Source organism: Arabidopsis lyrata (genome assembly GCF_000004255.2).
Source record: "Arabidopsis lyrata subsp. lyrata unplaced genomic scaffold ARALYscaffold_6, whole genome shotgun sequence".
Classification (NCBI taxonomy): domain Eukaryota; kingdom Viridiplantae; phylum Streptophyta; class Magnoliopsida; order Brassicales; family Brassicaceae; genus Arabidopsis; species Arabidopsis lyrata.
The window spans coordinates 21,628,789-21,652,664 of NW_003302550.1; the positions used below are offsets into that span (position 1 = coordinate 21,628,789).

Below are 23,876 nucleotides of genomic sequence, written 5' to 3' on the forward strand. Positions count from 1 at the left end.
TGGGAAGACGGTATTAGACTGATTTTACGACAAGAATTTCCAAGCAAGGCGGCATTGCAGGAAGTGGTGGACAAAGGTACATTTGCTAACAGTTTTGGTTATGTTATTAAAAAGTCTGATAAGGAGCGGTATGTCCTAAGGTGTTCTAAAGAAAGCTGTGCTTGGCGTATACGAGCTTCAAATATTCGGAATACAAGTATTTACTCGATTAGAAAGTACAACAAGATGCATACTTGTACCCGGATAAGTAAGAGTAGTACAAGGATGAGGAAGAGGAAAGGTACTCCGGAATTAGTAGCAGCTCTTCTTCATGATACTTTTCCAGGACAAATGGAAACTCCAGTTCCTAAGGTTATCATGGAGCTTGTTCAGACGAAATTAGGTGTGAAGATATCGTACTCCACCGTAATTAGAGGGAAAAGGCAAGCCATTTGTGATTTAAAAGGTAGCGCGGAAGATAACTACAAGGATATCAATTGTTATTTGTACATGCTGAAGAAGGTAAATGAAGGTACAATAACATATCTGAAATTGGATGAGAAAGATAAATTCCAGTACCTATTCATAGCTTTGGGAGCTAGCATTGAAGGCTTTCAAGTGATGAGGAAAGTGATAATTGTGGATGCAACACATTTGAAGAACGGATATAGTGGTGTTCTAGTATTTGCCTCAGCTCAAGACCCAAATCGTCATCATTATATCATAGCGGTTGGCGTACTCGACAGTGAGAATGATGCTAGTTGGGGATGGTTCTTCGAGAAGCTGCTAACAGTTGTACTCGATACTCCAGAATTGGTATTTATGAGTGACAGAAATTGAAGCCTCATCAAAGGCATACGTAATGTGTATTCCGCGGCTCATCACGGGTATTGTATTTGGCATTTATCCCAAAATGTGAAAGGTCATGCCACTAACGTCAACAGAGACGTAGTCGCATGGAGATTCATGGAGTTAAGTCGGGTTTACACCATGTCTGAATTCGAGAGGGAGTACATAATTTTTAAGCTAAGATATCCTTATGCGGCCAATTATTTGGAGGATACAACCGTGAAAGAAAAATGGGCTAGGTGTTGTTTTAGAGGACAACGATACAATTTGGACACAAGCAACTGTGTGGAATCTTTGAATTCTGTTTTCCTCAATGCAAGGAAGTATTCTTTAATACCCATGCTTGATGCGATCATGTCCAAGATTTCTGTTTGGTTTAATGAACATCGGAAAGAAGCCGCGTCAGGATCAAATGAGAATAAGTTGGTGCCTTTAGTGGAGAACTACTTGCATGATTTATGAGTTGAAGCTGAGAAACTAAAAGTGACGGAGCTAAACACATTCCAGCTTGAATACAATGTCAGGGGTAGTGAAGGGAAAGAATATTTTGTCAACTTGCTCTTGAAAACTTGCAGTTGCAAGGTGTTCGATATCCAAAAGTATCCTTGTGTGCATGCACTAGCCGGTTTCATTACCTTCGAGAGCGATACAACAAGAACTCGAAGTATGGAAATACATGAATTGGTTTTAAAGTATTATTGGGCGGAGATGTGGGCATTGGCGTATTATAGGACTATTTATTTAGTCCCGGATAAGTCACAGTGGGATATCCCAGATGAGATCAAAGCGTTGAAGGTATTACCTCTGCCTCGGAAAAAGAAGAAGGGTAGAACAAAAGTGTTGAGGCTTCCATCCACCGGAGAAAGGCGTCCAAAACGCCAAAGGACTCAAAATAAAAGGAGGCCGAGGTAATCGCTGCAATGGTTGTTATTTGGCAACCATAGTATTTGATTTTATCTGAACTTTATGATTTGTAAACCATATTTGCGTTGTACAACTATGTAACACTAGATTTGCCTCCTGTAATACTATGTTTTAATTCACTGGCGTAAGGGTAATACTAATATAACATGTATTACTAATGAAGAAATTAGGTAACACTGGTATAACTAGTATAACTATTGAAGAAATTACTTAATACTGGTATAACTAGTATAACTACTGAAGAAAATTATGAAATTTGATATTTCTAATTTTTTCAACACCAACTATTACATAGACTATTAAGTGATAGTGAACTCTTACAAATGATTTAAAACGAAGTAAGATAGGGAAAAAAAAATATTTTCATGTAAGATTGTTTTATGAGACAACATCCAACATATTTCTTATACTTTTAAGCTCATTTTTGATATAAACTCCAATTTAGGATTGATATTTTACAATTTTAAATATTGTTAACATTTGATTACATTAAACCTTTATAATTCAATAATAATAGAGTTCCCTCAAGTGTACAACTAGATAAATCATTTTTAAGGATGTGTAATACTGGTTAAATTTGAAAACACCAAAAGTATAACTATGTGGAAGATTTGTACAATTGAAAACTAGGGTACAACTAAGTTTAAAAAAACGGCGCACATGTTAAAAAAACGGCGCACACGTGGGCATATAATTCCAATTTCTCCCCCCAAATTTTTTTTCCCTCCAATTTTTCCCCTCAAAATCAACAAAAACAAATAACTAAAATTCTTTTTTTCTCCACTTCTAATTCACGTCAGACTTCTCCTCTCTCTCTATCTCGAAATTCACTCTCTCTCTCTCCAAGCTCAAGAAAACGAGATCCAACATTTTCCTTCTCTTCAATCTTTCTCTCTTTTTCAATTATGGATCGATTGTGTGAGAGAGATCCGTGGTATGATGAGATGAAGAACGCTAAGAAGATTTATGATCAATTAGAAGAAGTCGGAATGATGGAAGGAATTCCGAATAGATGTCCTTGTGGTGGACGCATCCTCGACAAGATCTCTGAGAACGATGGTGACAAAGGGAAAAGATACTATCAATGCAACGTGTATAAGGTAAATAGATAGTATCATTATTGACGCGAAAGTAAAACTGGTAGAACTGGTAGAACTGGTAGATCTCTGAGAACCCAGATGTATGTAGTATGACTGGTTAAACTAGTATTACCCGTAAACATGTAGTATTACTAGTTACACTAGTATTACTCAGATGTATGTAGTATTACTAGTTACACTAGTATTACCCAGATGTATGTAGTATTACTAGTTACACTAGTATTACCCAGATGTATGTTGAATAATTGATCTCGATATAGAATTCTTGTATTGTAGAATGATGGTTTACACATTCGGAAACTTTGGGATAAAGCTATGGAAGAAGAGGTGACTAACTTAAGGGAGGAGGTTGATACCCATCACAAAAAGATTCAGAGCTTGGAGTACTATCAAGAAGAAATGCGTTCGGAGTTGAAAGGTAATGGTAAGGAGATCCAAAAACTGAAGGAGTTAGTCGCTCATCTAGCGGAGAAATGCATTCGGAGTTAGTCGCTCACTAATGTGTAAGCTTATTTTTTGCTTTGTAAGACTTGTCTATGCTTTGTAAGACTTTTCTATGATTTGTGAGACTTTCCTATGCTTTGTAAGCTTATTACCATTATCAGTATTACTAGTTTTACACGTATTCCTTAATTAGTAATACCAGTTTTACTAGTATTACCAGTATTACCATTATCAGTATTACTAGTTTTACCCGTATGTCTTAATTAGTAATACCTGTTTTACCCGTATTCCTTAATTAAATTTATAAAACTAACTTAACAAATCCAAATTCAAATCCTAACAAGACAAATCCAAATTCAAATCCTAACATAACAAATCCAAAACAATTAACATAACAAATCCAAGTTCAAATCCAAACATCAAAGAGATAAATCAGTCAACCAAGCTGTCTCTTGCTCCGAGTCGTCATCTTTGTGACTTGTGGGTCACCATCCTTCTCTTGGGTAATATCTTTTGGGTCACCATCCTTCTCTTGGGTTATCTCTTTCGGGTCACCATCCTTCTCTTGATTCTTCTCTTCTTGATCCTGCCATTGAACAAAGTTATATCACAGTAATTCCAGTATTACTCAGTTATACCAGTATTACTCAGTTATACCAGTATTACAAATCGTACCTTTCTCTTCTCTGCTTTCTGCGCCTCCCTGAATGTTTCCAACGATTTAACTCTTTCATCCAACGAGATAAATGTATCATCCAACGATGAAATCATTACTAAGATTTCATTCAGCTGATCTGTCATTTCAACTTGCATGTCTTGAATCATCCCAACCACAGCAGCCAAACTCAGGAGTTCTTGTCCATCTACTACGGGAATATCGTCACCACCCGCAATCTCTGGTCCTGTGATGATTCCTCTTACCTGTAGATCCTGTTGGTACAACTCTTCAAACCTGATTAGACGGCCCTCTTTATGACGCTTCAACCAACTTTCCACCACCGGATCAGCCATGTCAACGTCGTGTTCTTCTTCCGTGATTGCGCTCATAAGTGCGTGCTCTTCAATTCTAGGTGAGACGATACAATCAATGACCTGTAAACATAAACAAATATGGATTATTATAATTAAATAGAATAGCAAACGTTTCAAAAAGCATAATATATAGGACAACTAACCTGAGTTGTACCCAATTCATGATTAATATTATCAAGAGGAATGCCTTTCAAATGGTTCTTCTTGAATTTCACCTTGCACATCTTAGGACATCTCTCATCTGCACCTGCAATGTCCTCAATGAATGTCTCCCTCAACAGTGGGATTGCCTCGAATGCAAGAAGCTACAGAATAAAAAAAACATATATTTAGATGAAGAACAGTAATACAAGTATTACCAATTTTCTAATATGCAGTATTACCAGTTTTCTAATATGCAGTATTCCCATTATTACCAGTATTCCAAAAAATCACCAATTACTATAACTTGTAACTAACCTCTATCAAAAGACAAAAACCCGGAACCGACCATATGTACTTCTCGTTATCGGTGACCACACCATTGAAATGATTCATCGTGTGTGAGATGGTATCTAACATGTACTCGAAAGAATACCTCCCCCACTGAAAATTCCTACAAAACGTAAGATCATTCACAGCCTTTAAACAAAATTCATCCACTTGAGGTGCCTTTTCCCCGGTCTTGCTAGGCGCCACAATAATGCTGGTTAGGAAATAGAGCACCATCATCCTCAACCTATCTTTTGATCTGTCACCCTTCGGCACCATTTCTATGAGCTTCTTTCTCACGTCTTCACGTTTCACAGGAACATTCTTGAAATGCTTCCTCTTGAACTCCATACTTCCCACATTTTTATAATCAAGCGCATAATTCTTGCAATTGAAGCCCGATATCAATGCATGTTCCGATATACCATATCGGATTGGAACGCCATTGACGATGAACCACACCTCTTTCTTCCTATCAATGCGCGCCGTGCGAAGAAGGAGCATCCACATCCCCATAAGTCGGTGGTTTGGGTCTCTTGGCATGTGGAAGACGTGTTGAAAACTCGGATGATTCTCAAAAAATGCCCTCTCAGACTGGCTCATCGGAGGCTCCAACTCATCGAATGTAGTCAACACTTCGTGAATATAGCACCGAGTTGATAGCTTGATTTTCTTCACAAATTCTGAAGGCGGGAAATACATACCTAGCGGTGGTATTGCTTCTGTTTCCTTGTCGATCTCCTGCAACAGAACATACATTCATTCATATATCATTATTCTGCAAATAGTATTACCAGTATTACCAGTATTACCCTGAAAATATATACATAGTTGTACCCTAGTAATACCAGTTTTACCGAGAATTCAAACACATAGTTATACCCTAGTAATACCAGTATTACCCAGAAATCAAACATATAGTAATGCCCTAGTATTACCAGTTATACCCAGAATTCAAACACATAGTATTCCCAGTTCTACCAGTTATACCAATAAATAATAGTTTTACCCTGTTCTACCAGTAGTACCCAGATATACACATAGTTTTACCCTGTTCTACCAGTTTCACACCATTCAAATACTTACCATAGCATTTTCCGGCTGATTTTCCGGCGCATTTTCCACTGCAATCTCATCCTCCTTACTCTCATCGGAGGAGGACTCTTCGCCCAAGGATCTACTACCATCATCGAAGGAGGACTCCTCTCCTTCCTCATTCCCTTCCTCATTCCCTTCTTCTTTCTCTTTTTCTTTGTCTTCTTCTTTGTCTTCTTCTTCGCCCTCTTCTTCTTTGTCTTCTTCTTTGTCTTCTTCTTTGTCTTCTTCTTCACTCTCTTCTTCCTTATTTTTCTCAGAATTTTCTTCCTCCTTGTCGGACTCCATTGGGACTTGTTCTTCTTCAACTCCTCCTCCTCCCTCAATTATATTTTGCTCTGTCGGGTTTGGCTCCGAGGATGGCTGCGGTTGCTCAGTTCTCTGCTTTGCTCCTCCATCATCTACATCTTTTAGAAGCTCCGATACTCTCTTTCTCTTTTTCCCTTTTCCCATATTCTTCGTCTTAGGAGGCATATTGAATGAGAAAAGGATTCGAATTGAAGAAAATCAGAAATTGCAAACCGTTGAAGAACAATTGAATGAGAAAAGGATTCGAGAATCGTGGAGAAATAAAGGAGAGGAGACAAAGAAAACGGTCGGAGTGGGTTCTCGTTTGGAGTCGTGAGTTCGTGGGAGTTTGAAAAAAACGAAGGATTTCGATTTAGGGTTCGTGGGTGGGTTGATTGGGGATGGATTGGATTTAACCCGGTTTGGATGGTTAGATCCGAAAACTCTTCGGTTGGGTGGTTAAAACCCAGGTTTCTTTTGTAGTTTTCTTATTTTGCCTGGGGTAAAGAGGTAATTACCCTCAATTTTGATTTAAAATTAAATAAAAATAAAATTCTGTTTTTTCAAGGGAGATATGAGACTTCTGTTTGACAAAAGGGGATTCACGAGACATTTTCTCGTCGATTACGTTGATTCAATTTTCAATCATCAATAAATTAATACTATCAATCTACATTAGAATTGACAGCCACATTAGAATTTTTAAAAAAATTTAAGATACAGTATTGTTAATTGAAAGGAGTTTAAAATTAAATAGAACTTTATATCATAGTTTTTTTTACTAATAACAAAAACAAAATTAATTTAATATTAGCTTATGAAAGTTTTGTAAAGATGTTAAGACAGGGCCGGCTCAAAAAATTTAAGGACCCTGAGCTAAACAAAAAATTAGCCCTTATTTCTCATGCTTTTCAAAAAAAAAAAAAAATTTGGACCCTAATTTTAGTAAATTTAGTTATGATAAAAGACACAAAATTACAAGGACCCTGTGCATAAGTACCTAGGACACATGTATAGAGCCGGGCCTGTGTTAAGATAATTGTCTAAATAATAAATAATCATGTACTATAAGTTTGAATTAATGGGAAATTAATTTTGAGAGGCCCAACGTTTTGTTCTTTGAGACAAGAAATGGTCTCAATTTTTATTTTATTTTTTTCTTTATGAGAAATGGTCTCAATTAGCACTTCTTCTTCTTTCCAATCGATCTTTTTTTTTTTTTTTTTTCTATGATCTATGTTCTCAATTTTACCGGAATGTATCTTTGAGACAATTAAGTACTCTGATTTACGATAGACTTGTTAATTGAACCGACCGATTCATACCAAAATCAACTAACCAATGATTACCTTCGGTCAAAGCTTAAACCGGGCTATACTGTCTAACAACAGATCTAGTCAAAACCGAATCGTATTGATAACAGACTTGAGGCAACGGCCAAAAGTGACAATTTGGCAAGAACCAAACCTCTTCTTACTTATCTCTTTGTTCCAAAACGGTGAATAGTTATCCAAAACCGGAACCGAAGAAACACATTAGATGCCACGTGTAATCCGACGACACATGCAAGCTCATGCAGTGAAGAAGCTAAACACCACGTGGCACTCTCAGTCTCACCTGTTCAAAGAGATCTTTGAAGAACTAAAAAGAAGTCTAGAAATAGAAGCAACCTTCTTTTAAATTTAAACTCCTATATATAGTTATCTAACCCAACACGCAACAAAAAGAGAGAGAACAAAAAAAAAAAAACCTAAATTAGCGGAAGAAAAAAAGAAGTTAAAACCGAAAGCGAAAGCAAGCTTGATTGATATTTTGTGGGTTTCAAAGTTACAAGTTTTGATTACGAACACGCAAGTATAGCGTGAGATCTTGATTAGAGAGAGTTCTTGTATTTAATTATTAGATTCTTCAATCTTGTTTCTGTAAATTTCGGATATTTGAAAACAAGCAAAGATGTGTAGTTTGGCTACAAATCTGTTACTACCATCGAAGATGAAACCAGTTTTGCCAGAGAAACTGAGCACTAGCTCACTCTGTGTCACCACTAGAAGATCTAAGATGAAGAACCGATCTATTGTTCCTGTAAGAATCTCAAATCTTTTTCCTCTACACTCTGTTTTCAAAGTTCCTGTTTTTGTTAATAATATCATTTTTTGTTTGATTTAGATACGTTTCTGTGTAAATATATAACTAATTTTGGAGAATTTTAGAAAGAGTAAAAAAACGATCTATTGGTTTGGTTTATATACTCTGTTTCTTAGGGTTTATCTCTTGCGTTGAGCCTTGTTTGAATCTAAAATTTAATGAATCTTATTGAAGATTTGATATATTTCCCTCGTGTTTTGAATGGATAAGGTTGCAAGATTGTTTGGACCGGCGATTTTTGAAGCCTCCAAATTGAAAGTATTATTCTTAGGAGTTGATGAGAAGAAACATCCAGCAAAACTTCCAAGAACTTACACTCTAACTCACAGCGACATAACCGCTAAATTAACTTTAGCTATATCTCAATCCATCAATAACTCTCAGGTATCATAAACTGCCCCATGGTTTACAAAAATAAGGGTTTAGGGTTTAGCGTTTTAGGATATTGATGTACTTGTTGGACTGTGATTTCACCAGTTGCAAGGATGGGCTAATAAATTGTTCCGGGACGAAATAGTGGCCGAGTGGAAGAAAGTGAAAGGTAAAATGTCGCTTCATGTTCATTGCCACATTAGCGGAGGCCACTTCCTCTTGAATCTCATCGCGAAGCTTCGGTACTACATCTTTTGCAAAGAATTACCGGTGGTAAGTTAATTTTGTACAATCTTTTTAGTAATAGTCTAGTGGTTATTGTCATGTTAATTAGGAGATATAAAAAAAAAAAAAAAAATTGTAGATAATTTTTAACTTGTATGGCGCAAGCAAAGATTGCAAGATGTTTGTCTGGAATTCTTGGCTACAAGATATGTTTATATTTTATATGATATGTAATAGCGAGATTGATTGACTATATTGGACCTATTGATTTATAGGTACTGAAAGCTTTTGTCCATGGAGATGAGTACTTGTTGAATAATCACCCTGAACTACAAGAATCTCTTGTTTGGGTTTATTTCCATTCCAACATACCGGAGTACAATAAGGTCGAATGTTGGGGCCCGCTTTGGGAGGCTACATCACAGCACCAGCACGACGGAAATAGGAACCGCAAAAAGAGTGAAAATCTACCGGAGCTACCTTGCCCTGGTGAGTGCAAATGTTGCTTTCCGCTGGTTAGCACGATCCCATGGTCTCATCGTCATTATCAAAATAGCGGAGCGGATGAGTATGTCGCGGATGGCCTGTTTGGAATCTCTATACCTAACCCTGAGAAATCAAAGGGATAGATCTAATGTAAATGTATAATTTCTTTTTCTTTGGTGGTTAGGAAAGTTAGAAGGAACATAAAAGTCTATTTGGTCGGTGTTAAGAGGGAATGACAATTGTATAACATTAGTCTCAGTATTATAAGTTCCTTCTGTATTTGTTTTATAAGGTGAATAGTATTAGACCCACCCACGTGTTATACATGTCTTTTGATTGTATGAATATCGACACAAGATAAATAGTACTAGGGTTTGGCATCAAGTCACGAAATTAAAAGACATTACTTTTGAAAAATATCATTCTTTGTATAACCTCTACAATACTAAGAGAGTTGTAAGGGAGACAGAGAGAGATGTGTAGCTTGATGGCAAACTTGTTGCTCCCAGCAAACCTGAGACCAGATTTTTCAAACAAAGAGAGAAGTAGCTCAATCCCTTCAACTACTAGAAGTTCCAAGAAGAAGAAGCAATCTATGTTTCCTGTAATAATCTCAATCTTTTCCCTGAGAAATGATTTCAAAGCTCTGTTTCTGGAAAACAAAATGAAAATATCTATTTGTTTTATTTAATCAAACCTTAATGTTAATTTTCTTTTTCTTTTGAAATGGTGAAGGTTGCGAGACTGTTCGGACAGGCCATTTTCAAAGCTTCTAAACTGAATGTCATGTTTTTAGGAGTTGATGAGAAGAAGCATCCATCAAATCTTCCAAGAACTTACACTCTCACTCATAGCGACATAACCGCTAACTTAACTTTAGCTATTTCTCACTCTATCAATAACTCTCAGGTAATTAGTTATTCATTACCTCTCGACCATTTAACATATGTTAAGACATGGATTTAAAATATAGAGTTTTAGCAAAGCTGATGTAAGTTTTGATCCCATGGTTGCATCAGCTGCAAGGATGGGGAAACAGGTTGTACCGGGATGAAGTAGTTGCCGAATGGAGGAAGGTGAAAAGTAAAATGTCGCTTCACGTTCACTGTCACATTAGTGGCGATCATTTTCTTTTGGATCTCATTGCGAAACTTCGTTACTTCATATTTTGCAAGGAATTACCGTTGGTAAAATATTTTTAGCCAAGTTTAGTCTATAGTCTACGGGTATCGACTTCTTAGGCAAAGTAATGGATCGATTATTGTTGGATAACATCATTATTAATTAGTGCAAACTTTATGTAGCAAATATAAATTTCAAGGATTAGTCTAGATTTCAATATCGGATTTTGATCCTTCATAGAATATAAATTTTAATGTTCCATATATATATATGACTTGTAACACTTTTTTGGTCTTTTAATTATATCTGACCTGTTGATTTATAGGTGTTAAAAGCTTTTGTGTGTGGAGATGAGAACATGTTAAACAATTACCCTGAGCTACAGGACGCTTTTGTTTGGGTGTATTTCCATTCCAACATCCCCGAGTTCAACAAGGTCGAATGTTGGGGTACGCTGTGCGAGGCCACCTCGCACGACGGTTGTAAGAGCCACCCGTGTGAAACCTTACCGGAACCGCCTTGCCTTGATAAGTGCAGCTGTTGTTTCCCGACGGTCAGCACGATCCCTTGGTCTCATTCTCATGACAGCCATGGTGAAGAGGATGATAGTGTAGCTATAGCCGGAGGGCTTGTGACTAAGTACATGTATAATCGAATTAAACAAAAATTGTAACACATATCTGTCTATGTTGGAGTATAAGCTAAATTACTTTGATGCGCTGGTTACTAGTCGAAAGAAACTGTAGAGCAAAAATCCGAACTTTTCCTTATCAAAAAAAAAAACACTACACTTTAAGATGTATAATCAAACATACACTTTATGCTGATAATTCATGGTGCTGGTAATTATGTCCGTATACAAGTGCAACGTAAATTTATCTTCCTATTTTTTTCACTTTTGAACAGAAGGTGATCACTCGGTCTTTTAGAATAATTAGGAGAATCAAACAAGACACCTGATTGTTTGTATTAAAAACGTGGGGGCAATATTATTTGGCGAGGAAAAGACTAGTCTTTATTTTTTGTCCCACCAACTGATCACGACACAACATAGAAAATTTTGAAAATGAAACACGAGATATTTCCAGAACCTTCTTTGGTGCAAATCCCATTTATATGAATGAATAATTAGAATATTAGAAACTATAATGATGATTGTTTACATGGGTATATATGCACTAACTTTACAATTTCCATTAATTAGTTTAATAGTTTTATCCGATAGTTTTAACAAACATAGTATTTTATCCGATATCACACAGTTTTAACAAACTTAGAGCATGTGTAGTAGGAGATTATCTCCAAATCTCTCAAAATATATTATTATAATATACATAAATAAGTTTAATTGTATAATTAAATTTTAAGTAATAATTTTTTTTTAAAACCAATTACATGTTGCCATGTGTGACATGAGTCTCTAAAGAGGTTTTCAAAAGTTCTCATACGAGAACTCATGCTCATGTTTCTCTGTTACATTTTATTATTTTCATTTTTTATATTCTTTAGAACACTTGTGAGAACCTCTTACTGCACATACTCAAGTGCTCTTAGTATTTTATCCGATATCAAGCTATATCCATCCATGAACATTTATTCATAATACTTGCTTGCTATTTTGGCCAATATCACTCTATTTTAAATGTCACGCCACGATATTTCATAACATTTCACAATTTCGCTTGACTACACAAAAATACTTTGGTCAATCCAAGCGAAAATACCTTAACTCATAGCATTGTGCCACCATAGTCATAATTTAATTTAGTACTTATATTTTATAAGCAGATCTCTAAATGTTCGAGATGAATTTGTATGTTTCTAATGAATCAAAATTGTTTTGGTTCTGCATGTTATAGTCATTGGGACCACCTACACGTGGAAAATGCGGGGAGATAATCGAGAGAAGTTGATCTATGTCGACCATATAACAACATTCTCCTTCAACACATAACAATTTGGTGAAATTTTTTAAAAGAAGTTTGAACATAGGTTAAGTGAGAAAGTTAATAATACTCACAAAACCAATAAACATTTTTTTAACCGAACTGAACCAACCGAACTCAAACCGACCTAAACCAAACCCAAGCTTAGACTCAAACCATTCAGTTATGTTTCTTCTCAATCTAAATGGGTCGGTTCGGTTCGGTTTAAAACCGAACCGATAACCCAATGTGTATTTAATTAATTATAGTTTATTGGAATTATTCAATTTAAACTTACAACTTGAACTTGCTTACTTTAATATATTATCAAATTCAAAGTTCAAACCACAATGAACTAAAGAATTTTGTTTTGTTACATTAATTGATTTTTTGAACCGAATTAAAACCGAACCGAACATAAACTGACCTAAACACAAACACAAACCAAACCAAATTCGGTTGAGTTTGGTTAGAGTTTTGCAAAACCCAAATAAACCGAACCGAACGGAACTGAACCCGAAGTTAAACCGAAATGCCCACCCGTGGAGACATAACGTTGGCTAAGTGTCCTAAAAGCATAAAGATCTTTAGAACCTTTTAACTCCGGGTCATGGAGAAATCTACATTCTACATTTTCTTTGGTGTAATCAAAAGTTTCAGGAAATATTATATTTACAATAAGAAGTCCAATCTGTACAACGGAGACGAAAATCTGAAGAAACCCAGATCACACAAAACTCATAAAACTTAGAGGTTTGATCTGTTGCCACTAATTTAGTCTTTCTCATCTCTGCATTCTCATGAGAAAGACTTCACACCATCTCAGGGAGGTTTGGTTAGGACGACCAACTAATCTGGCTGTGTTTAGCTTCTTCTTCATCGCCCTGATTTCGAGAATCATGTCAAGATTTCACCGGATTGTTGTTCTACCAAAAGATAATGCCCCGATTTCGCTCTCTCTGCTCTGAGAATAGAAAAAGAAAAAGAAAAAAGAGAATTTTGTGTGTTATGCATTGTTCATTTTCACAGGATTTAAGGATTAGGAATCGCGAAAATATGCTTCGGGTTCTTTACCTGAGATTTCGGAGAAGGGAAGACATTCCAGAATCGCAAGGTTTCATCTCCTGCTCCTGTCACAATCGTCTGCAAAAAATACAAGAAAAGTGTGTTGATGCAAAGTGTAGATAAACAACAGCATAAGAAAGTAAGCAAAAAAATATAAGATGACGATTAGAAGAATAAGCAATGAGAAAAAGAAATAAAGTAACCTGTCCATCAGGTGACACTGCAAGGTACAGAACGCGGTACGTGTGACCCGTGAGAGTTGCCAACTGTAATAGAACAGGTTCGATCATTAAAATCCCAAAATTCAGTAACAAATCAAAGAAGCCGATATGAAGAACAAAGAATTCTTACTTTAGACATGGTTGGATATTTCCAGACGATGATTTGGTTCTGGGAATATCCGTGCGTGCTCACAAGCTCATTCACGTTCTTAGACCATACCAAATTACACACCTGCGTGTGAAAAGAAGATTATGTAGCTATAAAACCACAATGTGAAATGTCAGTTGTTTATAAGTTAGCATAACCGGATTTACCTGGCTGTTGGTGTCTATGCAACTTAAATGAGTGTTTGTCGTGGTGTTCCAGAAACGGATACATCTATCAGCAGTGCCACCACCGGAAGCAAGAAGTCCATGATGATGTGGTGACCATGCAATGGCTTTCACTGCTGCGGCGTGTTCACAGTATCTCAAAACCGGTTGTGTTGAATGTTGGTTCCATACAAAAAGCTGCAAGATCCTAGAATCATAACCCATGCTTGAAAAATCATGTTAACTTCAGACACAGAATGAAGATTATATATTTACCTTATTGTCATTTCCACCTGATGCTAGCTCGCGATTGTCAAAAGACCATTTGAGTCCACATATTTCGGATTTGTGACCTTTTAGCTTACTGACATGATCTTCTTGAGTCCGAATGTCTCTCTGAAGTATGCTCTTGTCTCTACTACCTGAAGACAGTACAGATGAACTCCATGCCAGGGCTCCAACTCTTAGACGATGACCTTCCATTGTTCTTATCCTATTGCATCGTAACACATCCCAGATCTAGTAAAAGAAAACAGTAAAGATATCATGACACCTTCCTCAAATCTAAAGACAAATATCCATCTTAACCACCAATGATCAAGTTAATGCAGCCAATATGATTCGGTGAACCAAGGTAGTTAGTGCATTCCTGTGAAATAACATTTGCATAAGCAACAACATCCTCAAGGTCTAACTCAACCTAGTTTCAGAAAAAGATTCATTCCAGATTCAAGAGGTAATGTATATAAAGGCATGTATAGATTCAAATAGCCAAGTCTGTCTTGTATTCTAACCTGTACTGTTCCGCTACTAGTTCCAATCGCCAAATGTGTTCCACGTAGTGCCCAGCCCACTGAGCAAACGCTTTCATCAACCCCAAGATCGCATAACTTAGTTACCTGCAAATAGCAGAGAAAGATTCCCATAACAAAAGACACTATCTAAGACAAGAATAAGACAGAAGTTACAAATCAGGAAGAAAAAGAAAAAGAAATGTACTCACGTTGCTACTACAAGCATTCCACAAATACACACAGTTCCCTAATCCCACTGCAAGAACATTATGTGCCGACCAATCCACAAGATTCAAGTAAAAATCATCTTGCAGAGCCGGCGCATCCAATACCTAGCAACAACAACAACAACAACAACAACAACAAGCCTCTACTATCATCCACAGGGCAAATGCAACAAAAAGGAAAAACCTTTATAATCAAACTAGATAAATAGTAAACAGTACTCATTCTTCCACAATCTACAAACCCTAATTTCAAATCCACAAACTCTAAAATCCCTAAGAAACCCCCAAAGATCAAAAACAAACACTCACCTTATAAGGAGACCGAAGAATCTTCCTCGGCGACTTAACAGGACTAGGGCTAACACCAGTAACCACATCAGAACCAAAAGGCGGATACAAATTCAAAGATCTCTGCGTTTCCGTCTTAAACCTAAAAATATTCCTCGACGGAGAAAACCCATTAACAACATCACTCTTCTCCGGTGTCACCGGACCAAAAAGCGCCGTTTTCAAAAGACTCGCATAAGAACCAGCCCCATCTTCTTTCCCATCTTTCTTCGGCGAAGAAGATGCCAAATCGAAAAGCGCGAAATTGGAACCAGATCTACTTGGAATAAACCTATCTGAGTAAATAGGTTTAGAAGGAGAGTGATAATGATTTGAATCAATTAAACGGTTGATTCGTGACTCAAGTGAGACCGTCGGTCGATTCATCGACGGTGGAAGATTCAGCTGAGAATCTGTCTTCTTCTTCGGTGTTGTTGATTCATCTTCTTCCATGGTTGATTTCAACCTCTTACTGTTTCTTTCCTCCAGATTTGAGATTTGGGTTGAGAAAAAAATGAAATCTTTCTGTTTTTTTTTTTTGTTCACTAAAGGTTTTTTTTTTCTTTCCCGGGAAAATTGTTGAGGGAAACAGAAAATGTCAAGAGAATTGGTGCGAAAATAAGGGAGAGATCAAGTGTGGTAGGGTTTATGGTAGATACAATATTTCCTATTGTCTTATTGGACCGACTAATTGGGCTTGAAACTTATTTTTAGCCCAATAATATATCGAAATTTTTGGTTTGTTATTATTTTATTTTTTTCTGTATATGATTTAAGCCTCTAAGGTAATCAACAAGAGGCTGCAAGTTTAAAAATTATAACTTTTTTTAGCAAAATTTTAAACCTTTTTATTTATACAGTTATAGAAAATGTGGATAATAATGATTTGCTTAGCTGTATATTGTGTTAGAGATTTCAAGGTGATACTTTTCTATATATGCAAATGCAACTTTTAGAAAAATATAGAAATCCAGAAGTAGAAATAAATTAATTCGTTTGACTATCTTAGTCTCTTAGATACATTGGCCCGCTACAAAACAAGAAACATAAAATAGCTAATTATAAAAATTTATACATAGGATTTAACCGTTTAGGGGTTATCTTATTAATGCATTAATAAAAAAAATAAAAATTAAATCATTTTCTTTAATTTCAACAATACTAGAATTAATTTATAAGAAAGGAGTTTTGACCACTAGTATGCTTACACTGAATCTATTTAAAATAATGTTTTCAAATTAATTTTTACAGTAATGTATAAAATAAAATAAATAGGAAAAAATGTAAATAGGGAAAAAATAGATATACAACTTATGAACAATTTTAATAATTATTACTAAGTTTTATTATTAAAATATTTAATTTTTGTTATGAGAATTCAGAAGTATTAACTTAGTCAAAAATTTAAATATTGTTGACTATGCAATGTATAGAAAGATATTTTAACAAATATAACAATAACGGTCAATGATATTACCGGGAAACAAACGGTAACTCAAAATTTCAAAATACCGTTACCATATAGATGACTGTCTATTTTTTTTTCAAACATAGTAGTAACTTTTTAACCAAAATAAATACAAAATTCTAGAATTTAAACTAATTTCGTATCGAAAAAATACTGTCAAGCTAACGGTATTCGAGGGAAATAAACGGTAATTCAAAAAATAAATAAATAGAAATAAAAACTGGCAGTCAATCTAATCACAAACACCTAAAATTAATAGATATATGCATGTTAATTGGTCGTGTAAGACTAGATTTCTTGCATTAATTACCTTCAACATATTATTGAATAATCTCCACTCATATTTTCAGTATAAAAACATAGTGTCCCTCTGCAAAACTTTTATCAGACAACTATCATTTTCTCGTCTAAAAGACCCAAAACATTTCTCTCTTTCACTCTCTAGCCGGAGCTTTCACTGATATCATATTTCGTTGTCATGTCATCCGCAGATGAATTGATAAGAACTTGTCACGTACTTCTTAGACTCGGTGACTTTGTCGGAGTCCAAGATGTCGTGAACAAGAACAAGGTATTATTCGGTGAACGGCTAGATGAATTTGAGAAAGCCGCGGCTATCTCGGCCGTTCTCACGGCCGCAGAGAATCCGCTTCCAAACGGATTGATGGATTGGTATGGGATGATTAGGGTGAAACCACCCGGACCTGTCTTATCGGAGGACTTCGAGAAGTTGATGAATCTATTGAACTCCAGTAACAACCCTTTCCCATTTTGCCAGGAAGCTCGTGTGAGAGCCTCGTTAGCTTGGTCGTATCTGTCCGATCCAACCTCAAAGGCGGGGTACGATAACGCTATGTCCAACAAGGAAAACCTTGTAATCGAAGACCAAAGCGATGACATAACCGATGTTGGTGGTCTTTGCGGAGATGGTAGCAAAGGTGAAGTGGACACAAGAAAACGAAAGGCGGATAGTCTCACTTGTTCTGATTTGCCAGCATCAGAGTACTTGAAAGAGTTTCAGGAGACGGAGGAGAATCCCTTGCCGCTGGCGGAGACACAACAGGCTCCCAACAATGAAGTTCCATCGAAAGACACTTCCTCTGTCCCCGAGAAACATAAAGTTGGTCCTGGACCTGACGATGAGGTTGTGATTATTTCTGATGACGAGGATGAGGAATACGTGGGCCGAGATATTATATCAATGGCTAGAACAGCGAAAGTGCGCATAGTTGATGGAAGGAAAGTGAAATTTATTCCATTGAGGAAGAAGCAAAATTAAGTACAAGACTTGTTCAAGAAGAAGATACTTTACTTTTAGATTATTATTCTAAATTTTCTTTTAGATAATAATTGAGGTTGTAATTTCATTTTTCTTGACATCGTTTGTATTACATCTTCTTCTTTCAGTATTAAATTTTCTTGTCTGAAATATCAAATCTTTATTATTATTACTACTATCTCCTCTTGGTCATTAGTTATTTCAATGTAGGCTCTCGTTCTTATTTCTCATTAACCATCCATTCTATTATTTTTGGTATATTCTCCTTCTTCTTATTATTGCATATTTTTTTCTTTATATACACACAACAAATCAACATTCCCTCCATAGTTTTACTTCTGCGTCTTTCTCTCTGTTACACACTCTCTCATCAATCAAAATTCATCTTCTGTATTTTCCTCCATTCTTCCAAACTAGGTCAAAAGTAAAAGGCATAAATGTGTTAATTTATGGGCCTCAGCCAATTCTGCTCAAGCCCAAATCCGAATTCAAGCATGAGGTTATTACAGGTAGGCCTAGTTGGGCCATCTCCTTTACCTGCAAACTGAAATAGAGAGAAGGTAGGGTTTGCATATAAAAAGGCTAATAGATTGGTACTCAAGAAAGATTGAGGCCTATCCCTTGTTTGAAAAATCGCTAGGCGCTAGTCGGGCGCTCGGCATGGGCCTAGCGATTAATCAGAAATCGGATTAAAATCGGGGATTAATCGGGGATTAGTTTTAGGGTTATTTTAATATTTTTAAAACATATTAATCCAATATTATTTTCAAAATTGCAGTAAACACATAAAAATGTATTTTTGATACAAATTTTTATGATTTTTATTACAAATTTTTGATTTTTATTAAAATTTGAACATAAATTATTGTAAAACATTACAAACTCTCAATTCAAATGATTGAATAACAAAAATAAAAAGTTTTTTTACACTAGCAATCTAAAAATAATCGGAGTATGTAAGATTAGGCGGGGAATAATCGGATTAGGCGGAAAGTAATCGGATTAGGCGGAGAGTAATCGGGTGATTGATTTCTTTAAGGGATTAGTCATTAATCGAGGCGGATAGGGTGAGCCTAGCGATTAAGCGGAGAGTAATCGGGTCTAGGCGGGGATTTTTAGAACAGGGGGCCTATCCTTTAAATTCCAGAACAGAAAGTGTTTCAATGGTAGAGAGGGAGAGAGTTCAACTGAGAGAGAGAAAAAGAAAAAATATACATTTAAGTAAAGTTCGAGTCTTTATCTTAAGCTTTGTAATGAAACACAAAGAAAGTGCCGTTTAGAGCGTTGTGTAAATCTTAATTGATAGATTTTAGAAGTTTATTGGACAAAGATATATATGTATAAGACAATCTAAGTTCCGTGATGGAAAAACTAAGCATTACACATGCAATGAAATTTATTATGTCCTACCAAAAAAAAAATGAAAATTATTATGTTATATATATATATAGTTAATGATCACACTATAGAAAAATATTGGAAGGCTACTAAAAGGTTTTTTGGGTTTCTAAAAGATAATCTGAGTTCACCATTATGTTTCATAAATTGTCTCACATGGGTTGTACACATTTGATCCCGGTATTTTACACATTTGATGGTACTGTAGTTTAGGGTTTTAAAGTTTCCAAGATCGTAACTGTGATACGTTCTGTGGTGCCGTGCTTTAACGTGTGGTGGCCTAAGACACATCTAGAAAAAATGTCTATGGTAATATTTCAAAAAAGTAATTATAATATTGAATCAAAACAAAATATTAGTAACAAAAACTGAGAATGTAAAAGAAAATAAAAATAAGTTATTTTCTTTGTTTTTATATGTTTTTCTAAAAATATTCTTTGTTTTTCTAATAATATTGTTTTTTAATATATATTTTTACTTATTATTATATATTACTAAAGAATGTGTTTTCAAGATAAGAAAATCTTCTCTAAATAATTAAAGGCATAGTTAAAAATATAATTTCCATTAAATAAATATATATTTTGTATCAAACTAACTAAATAGATATACTACTTTCTTACAAAAATGTGGCCTATAAAATAATCTTTTTTTTTTTTTGTGGCTTTGAGCATTTGCCCTTTTCGCCAAAGAGTTATCACGGCTCTGGGTTGTGAAGTCAGCTTGAGAAGAACCCAAGACGTAAAAACTATTATAGACATATAAGAGCAGCTTCAATGGGAGCTCTTTTGTGGGTTTTTTTTTGGTGAAAAGTGATTAAAATTATATCAGAAAACTTATTTATGAGAAGAATTGGTTCTCTAAAGAGAGATTTGAGAACCCAAGAGAGTTGGTTCTCTAAAAATTTATATTAAATAATTGGAGAGAGCCCATGGAGAACTCTCACCATTGGAGGTGATCTAACATGTTGTCATATCATGTCTAACTTGTGTGCAACTTAGTTATGTTCTCGCTGAGGACTAGAGAAACCACTACAAATGAAAGCAGATGATCGTGATTAGAGTTTAATGATATGAGAGATTGTTGAATTGTCAAGTCAATTTTAGAAAAAGTAAACTTATGAACAATATTTATAATTAAAGCTAAATTTATTATTCAAAAGGATTTAATTTATTGTAGAAATCTCAATTTAGTCAAAAGTTTAAAATATACTTGACTATGAAATGTATAGAAAGATATTTAATATATAGAAACAATAATGATCAACTGTTTCCCTCGAAATAAACGGTAATTCAAAATTACAAACTATAGTTATCATACAGCTAACGGTATTTGTGTAAAATAAACGGTAATTCAAAAAATAAATAGAAATAAAGTATTTTTTTTTTTTTTGGTGAGAATAGAAAGAAAGTATTTGTGTAAAATAAACGGTAATTCAAAAAATAAATAGAAATAAAAAATAATCATAATTAAACTCCTAAATAAAAATAAGAGATAATCACTCTGCATTAATTATTTGGTCGAAGTTGTTAGACTAGATTTCCCTTCATTAATTACCTGCTAAAACAAAATATTCTTCCCTAACAAATCAAATATAAAACCATAGTCTCCTTGTGCAAAGACCTTGCATCATCGTCTAAAATACCAAAATACACCTCTCTCTCTCTATTTTTCACTAAATCGTTGCCATGTATTCTGGAGAAGGTGCTTCACAAACCCGCACAGCCCCCGAAGATAAACCAATCCAAAGGTGCCACCAACTTCTAAAGTTGCGTGACTTTAAGAGCGCTCGATATATCATTCAAATGAATAAGCGAGTAAGCAAGAAACGTCATGATGAGCTTGAGAAAGCCCTAGTCATTTGTGACATCCTTATCGCTGCAGAGAACCGTCTTCCCCACGGGTTGTTGGATTGTTACGGCATGATCCGGATGACCGGACCTGGACCCGTTTTATTTGAGAATATCGAGAAGATATTGAATCTTTTGGGATGGGGAGACACTAGTAACCCTTTCCCATTTAGACATGAAGCTTCTGAAAAAGCCTTCTTTGCTTGGTCGCTCCTGTCCAATCCAACCATTAAGTCGATGTACGATTACGCTATCTCGGACGAGGATAACCTTGAACCCCAAGGAAATGTAGGCAGCAGCCAAATCGGTGATGGATTAGGCGATGACATAACCTATGGTGGAGAGAACAAAAGAAAGCGAAAGACGCGTAGTCTCATTTGTTCTGATTTGCCTGGATCAGAGTGCTTGAAAGAGTTTCCGGTAGCGGATGTGAATCCCTTGCCGCTGGCGAGGAAACGACAGGCTCCGCACAATCGGTTTCGATGGAATGACACTTCCTTTGATCCCAAGAACCATAATGTTGGTCCTGGAACTAACAATAAGGTGGTAGTTGTTTATGACGACGCTGAAGAGGAGGAGTATGACATGAGCTTGAGCAGCGAACTGCGCATAATTAATGGAAGGAGAGTGAAAATTACCATTGAAGAAGCAGCAAAAACAAATGCTACTGCTAGTTGCTCAAGATGAAGAATATGTTCATTTTAGAACATTATCCTAAATTTTTCTTTTTCATAATAAAACTGAGGTTGTAATTTCATTTTTCTTTATGTCGTTTTTATTTCATCTTCTTCTTTTAGTCTCATATTTTTCTCTTGTCTGAAATCATCTCAATCTTTATTATAGTATATTAAATCATCTCAACCATATTTTTTACTAGTCATTTTTACACGAAAATAAGATGTGTAAGATCATTCCAAATACATTTGCTATTGGCAGTCTCATATACACAATAGTTAGCCTAAATAGTATGTAAAAGGCTAAATAGTGTGTATGCAATGGGAAATTGTTAGCCTTGTTTTGAGGAACCACGAAAAATCGAAAAGCAATACTCAAAAACTTTAAAAGTGGATTTTCGAAGGTATATAAAATTATCATTACTTTTCAAAAAGTTTGAAATAGAGTTGCATGGTTATGTTGATACAGACCACACACGTTCAATGATACTACAATTTGTATAGATTTCAAGATTGGATATACATAATACATGTATATAAACAAAACAACTCGCCCATTACAATATTTTCAATAACTCATTTTATAAACAGTTGATTCCACATAATATGTCTCCTAAATAACGAAGATCTTACAGGTTACAATCCAACATAAGTAGAAAAAAAAGGGTTCAATTAACACTACAAATGGAAAACATCATATCAAGAAGGACGATCTAATCAACTAGTTAAGTTTGTTGTTACTTGTTACTCTATGAAGTAGTATTGTCAAATTTTGGAACCGTTCTTGTTCTCGAAGCATTAGGATTAGTTCTTTATAACATCTCATCTCCATTTCCTCTCTCATCGCTTTCTTCTTTTTTTTTTTTTTTTTTGAATGTAATGGTAAATTATATTCAAAGAAAAAATATCGTTTTTACAACTAGTGCAACGTTCGTCTGAATTTAAACCGAAATCTGAAATTCAAAATTCAAAAAAAACTTATAGTCTTGATTCAAACCACATTTGGAGCCCCTTTTCATATCTTTTGTCCCCCAATAGTTTGATGGACGAAAGTGTGTTCCGAGTGTGCTTGTCGATCCAACCTACTAGCTGAACTGCCGAGTTATGATGTTCCCCATGTCGTCTACCATTCCGCTCTCGCCAAATTGCGTAGACTGTTGCTTGGAGAATGTACCGAGCCAAGAAACTCTCTGTTCGGTTTTGCTGCATATTGGAGATATAAGAAATGAGTGATGGCCAATCAGTTGAGTATCTTGCCTTGAAAATGTTCTTAGCTAGTGCAGCCCAAATCTCTGACCCGTAGCCACATTGAAAGAACAGATGATCCCGGGTTTCTAGATCGTTATTGCAAAACACACAGCCCACTGGTGAATCTGTGTTCCATTTGTTGATTTTATCCCCTGTTGTTAGCCTGTTTAGGGCTGCGAGCCAGACACAGAACGAGTATTTAGGAATCGCATGAGGGAACCAAACTCCCTTGTGCCATGTGACTTCAGTTGATGTGGTTCTGATTCTGTTCCATGTGTCTTTGGTTGAGAAGCAGTTTTTGAAAATGTCATTCTTGCCTCTCCAGAGCACTATATCTCGATCCTCTGTCCGTTTCCCTCTTGCTACCTGAAGAGTATCTTCGATGTGGTTTAGAGTTGCAGTGCGGTGTCGTCTTCGTCGACTTGTAGACCACGCCTCAACAATAGAGAGGCTGCGATATATTCCCAAATCGATCACTCCTCTGTCCCCTGTAACGTCCATGATTCTGCCTAATTCCGACCAGTTATCATACCAAAAAGAAGTAGCTTCTCCATTT

General features: G+C 35.7%; 7 protein-coding genes across 8 annotated transcripts; 5 read left to right on the forward strand and 2 right to left on the reverse strand.

The window, feature by feature from the left end:
- Positions 1-2,577: 2,577 nt before the first annotated feature.
- On the forward strand, positions 2,578-3,439 carry LOC110227552. The gene is made up of 2 exons (XM_021022085.1): positions 2,578-2,852; positions 3,129-3,439. The coding sequence occupies exons 1-2, from the start codon at positions 2,658-2,660 to the stop codon at positions 3,339-3,341; spliced, it is 408 nt and encodes a 135-aa protein (XP_020877744.1). The 5' UTR covers positions 2,578-2,657; the 3' UTR covers positions 3,342-3,439.
- A 288-nt stretch (positions 3,440-3,727) lies between these two features.
- On the reverse strand, positions 3,728-4,730 carry LOC110227548. Its single transcript, XM_021022076.1, has 2 exons — positions 4,472-4,730; positions 3,728-4,388 (listed from the first exon to the last, which is right to left on the reverse strand). Exons 1-2 carry the CDS (start codon positions 4,550-4,552, stop codon positions 3,948-3,950), a joined length of 522 nt encoding a protein of 173 aa, XP_020877735.1. The 5' UTR covers positions 4,553-4,730; the 3' UTR covers positions 3,728-3,947.
- A 3,182-nt stretch (positions 4,731-7,912) lies between these two features.
- LOC9310800 (protein STAY-GREEN 2, chloroplastic) lies at positions 7,913-9,736 on the forward strand. The gene is made up of 4 exons (XM_021022055.1): positions 7,913-8,264; positions 8,538-8,711; positions 8,805-8,972; positions 9,200-9,736. Exons 1-4 carry the CDS (start codon positions 8,136-8,138, stop codon positions 9,551-9,553), a joined length of 825 nt encoding a protein of 274 aa, XP_020877714.1. The 5' UTR covers positions 7,913-8,135; the 3' UTR covers positions 9,554-9,736.
- Positions 9,737-9,802: 66 nt separating this feature from the next.
- LOC110227542 (protein STAY-GREEN 1, chloroplastic) lies at positions 9,803-11,334 on the forward strand. 2 transcript variants are annotated; one of them, XM_021022056.1, is made up of 4 exons: positions 9,803-10,014; positions 10,146-10,319; positions 10,430-10,597; positions 10,858-11,334. In XM_021022056.1, the coding sequence occupies exons 1-4, from the start codon at positions 9,886-9,888 to the stop codon at positions 11,203-11,205; spliced, it is 819 nt and encodes a 272-aa protein (XP_020877715.1). In that variant the 5' UTR covers positions 9,803-9,885; the 3' UTR covers positions 11,206-11,334. The 2 variants fall into 2 exon arrangements, with proteins under 2 accessions (XP_020877715.1, XP_020877716.1); XM_021022057.1 differs by having other exon boundaries at positions 10,430-10,486.
- A 1,736-nt stretch (positions 11,335-13,070) lies between these two features.
- Positions 13,071-16,234, reverse strand: LOC9308702 (protein FIZZY-RELATED 1). Its single transcript, XM_002874687.2, has 9 exons — positions 15,386-16,234; positions 15,059-15,181; positions 14,850-14,954; positions 14,332-14,574; positions 14,059-14,253; positions 13,874-13,975; positions 13,726-13,788; positions 13,532-13,600; positions 13,071-13,421 (listed from the first exon to the last, which is right to left on the reverse strand). Exons 1-9 carry the CDS (start codon positions 15,854-15,856, stop codon positions 13,368-13,370), a joined length of 1,425 nt encoding a protein of 474 aa, XP_002874733.1. The 5' UTR covers positions 15,857-16,234; the 3' UTR covers positions 13,071-13,367.
- Positions 16,235-17,222: 988 nt separating this feature from the next.
- Positions 17,223-18,158, forward strand: LOC9310801. The gene has a single exon (XM_002872587.2). It carries the CDS (start codon positions 17,350-17,352, stop codon positions 18,148-18,150), a length of 801 nt encoding a protein of 266 aa, XP_002872633.1. The 5' UTR covers positions 17,223-17,349; the 3' UTR covers positions 18,151-18,158.
- A 2,843-nt stretch (positions 18,159-21,001) lies between these two features.
- Positions 21,002-22,085, forward strand: LOC9308703. Its single transcript, XM_021022053.1, has one exon. The coding sequence runs from the start codon at positions 21,237-21,239 to the stop codon at positions 22,083-22,085; it is 849 nt and encodes a 282-aa protein (XP_020877712.1). The 5' UTR covers positions 21,002-21,236.
- Positions 22,086-23,876: the final 1,791 nt, after the last annotated feature.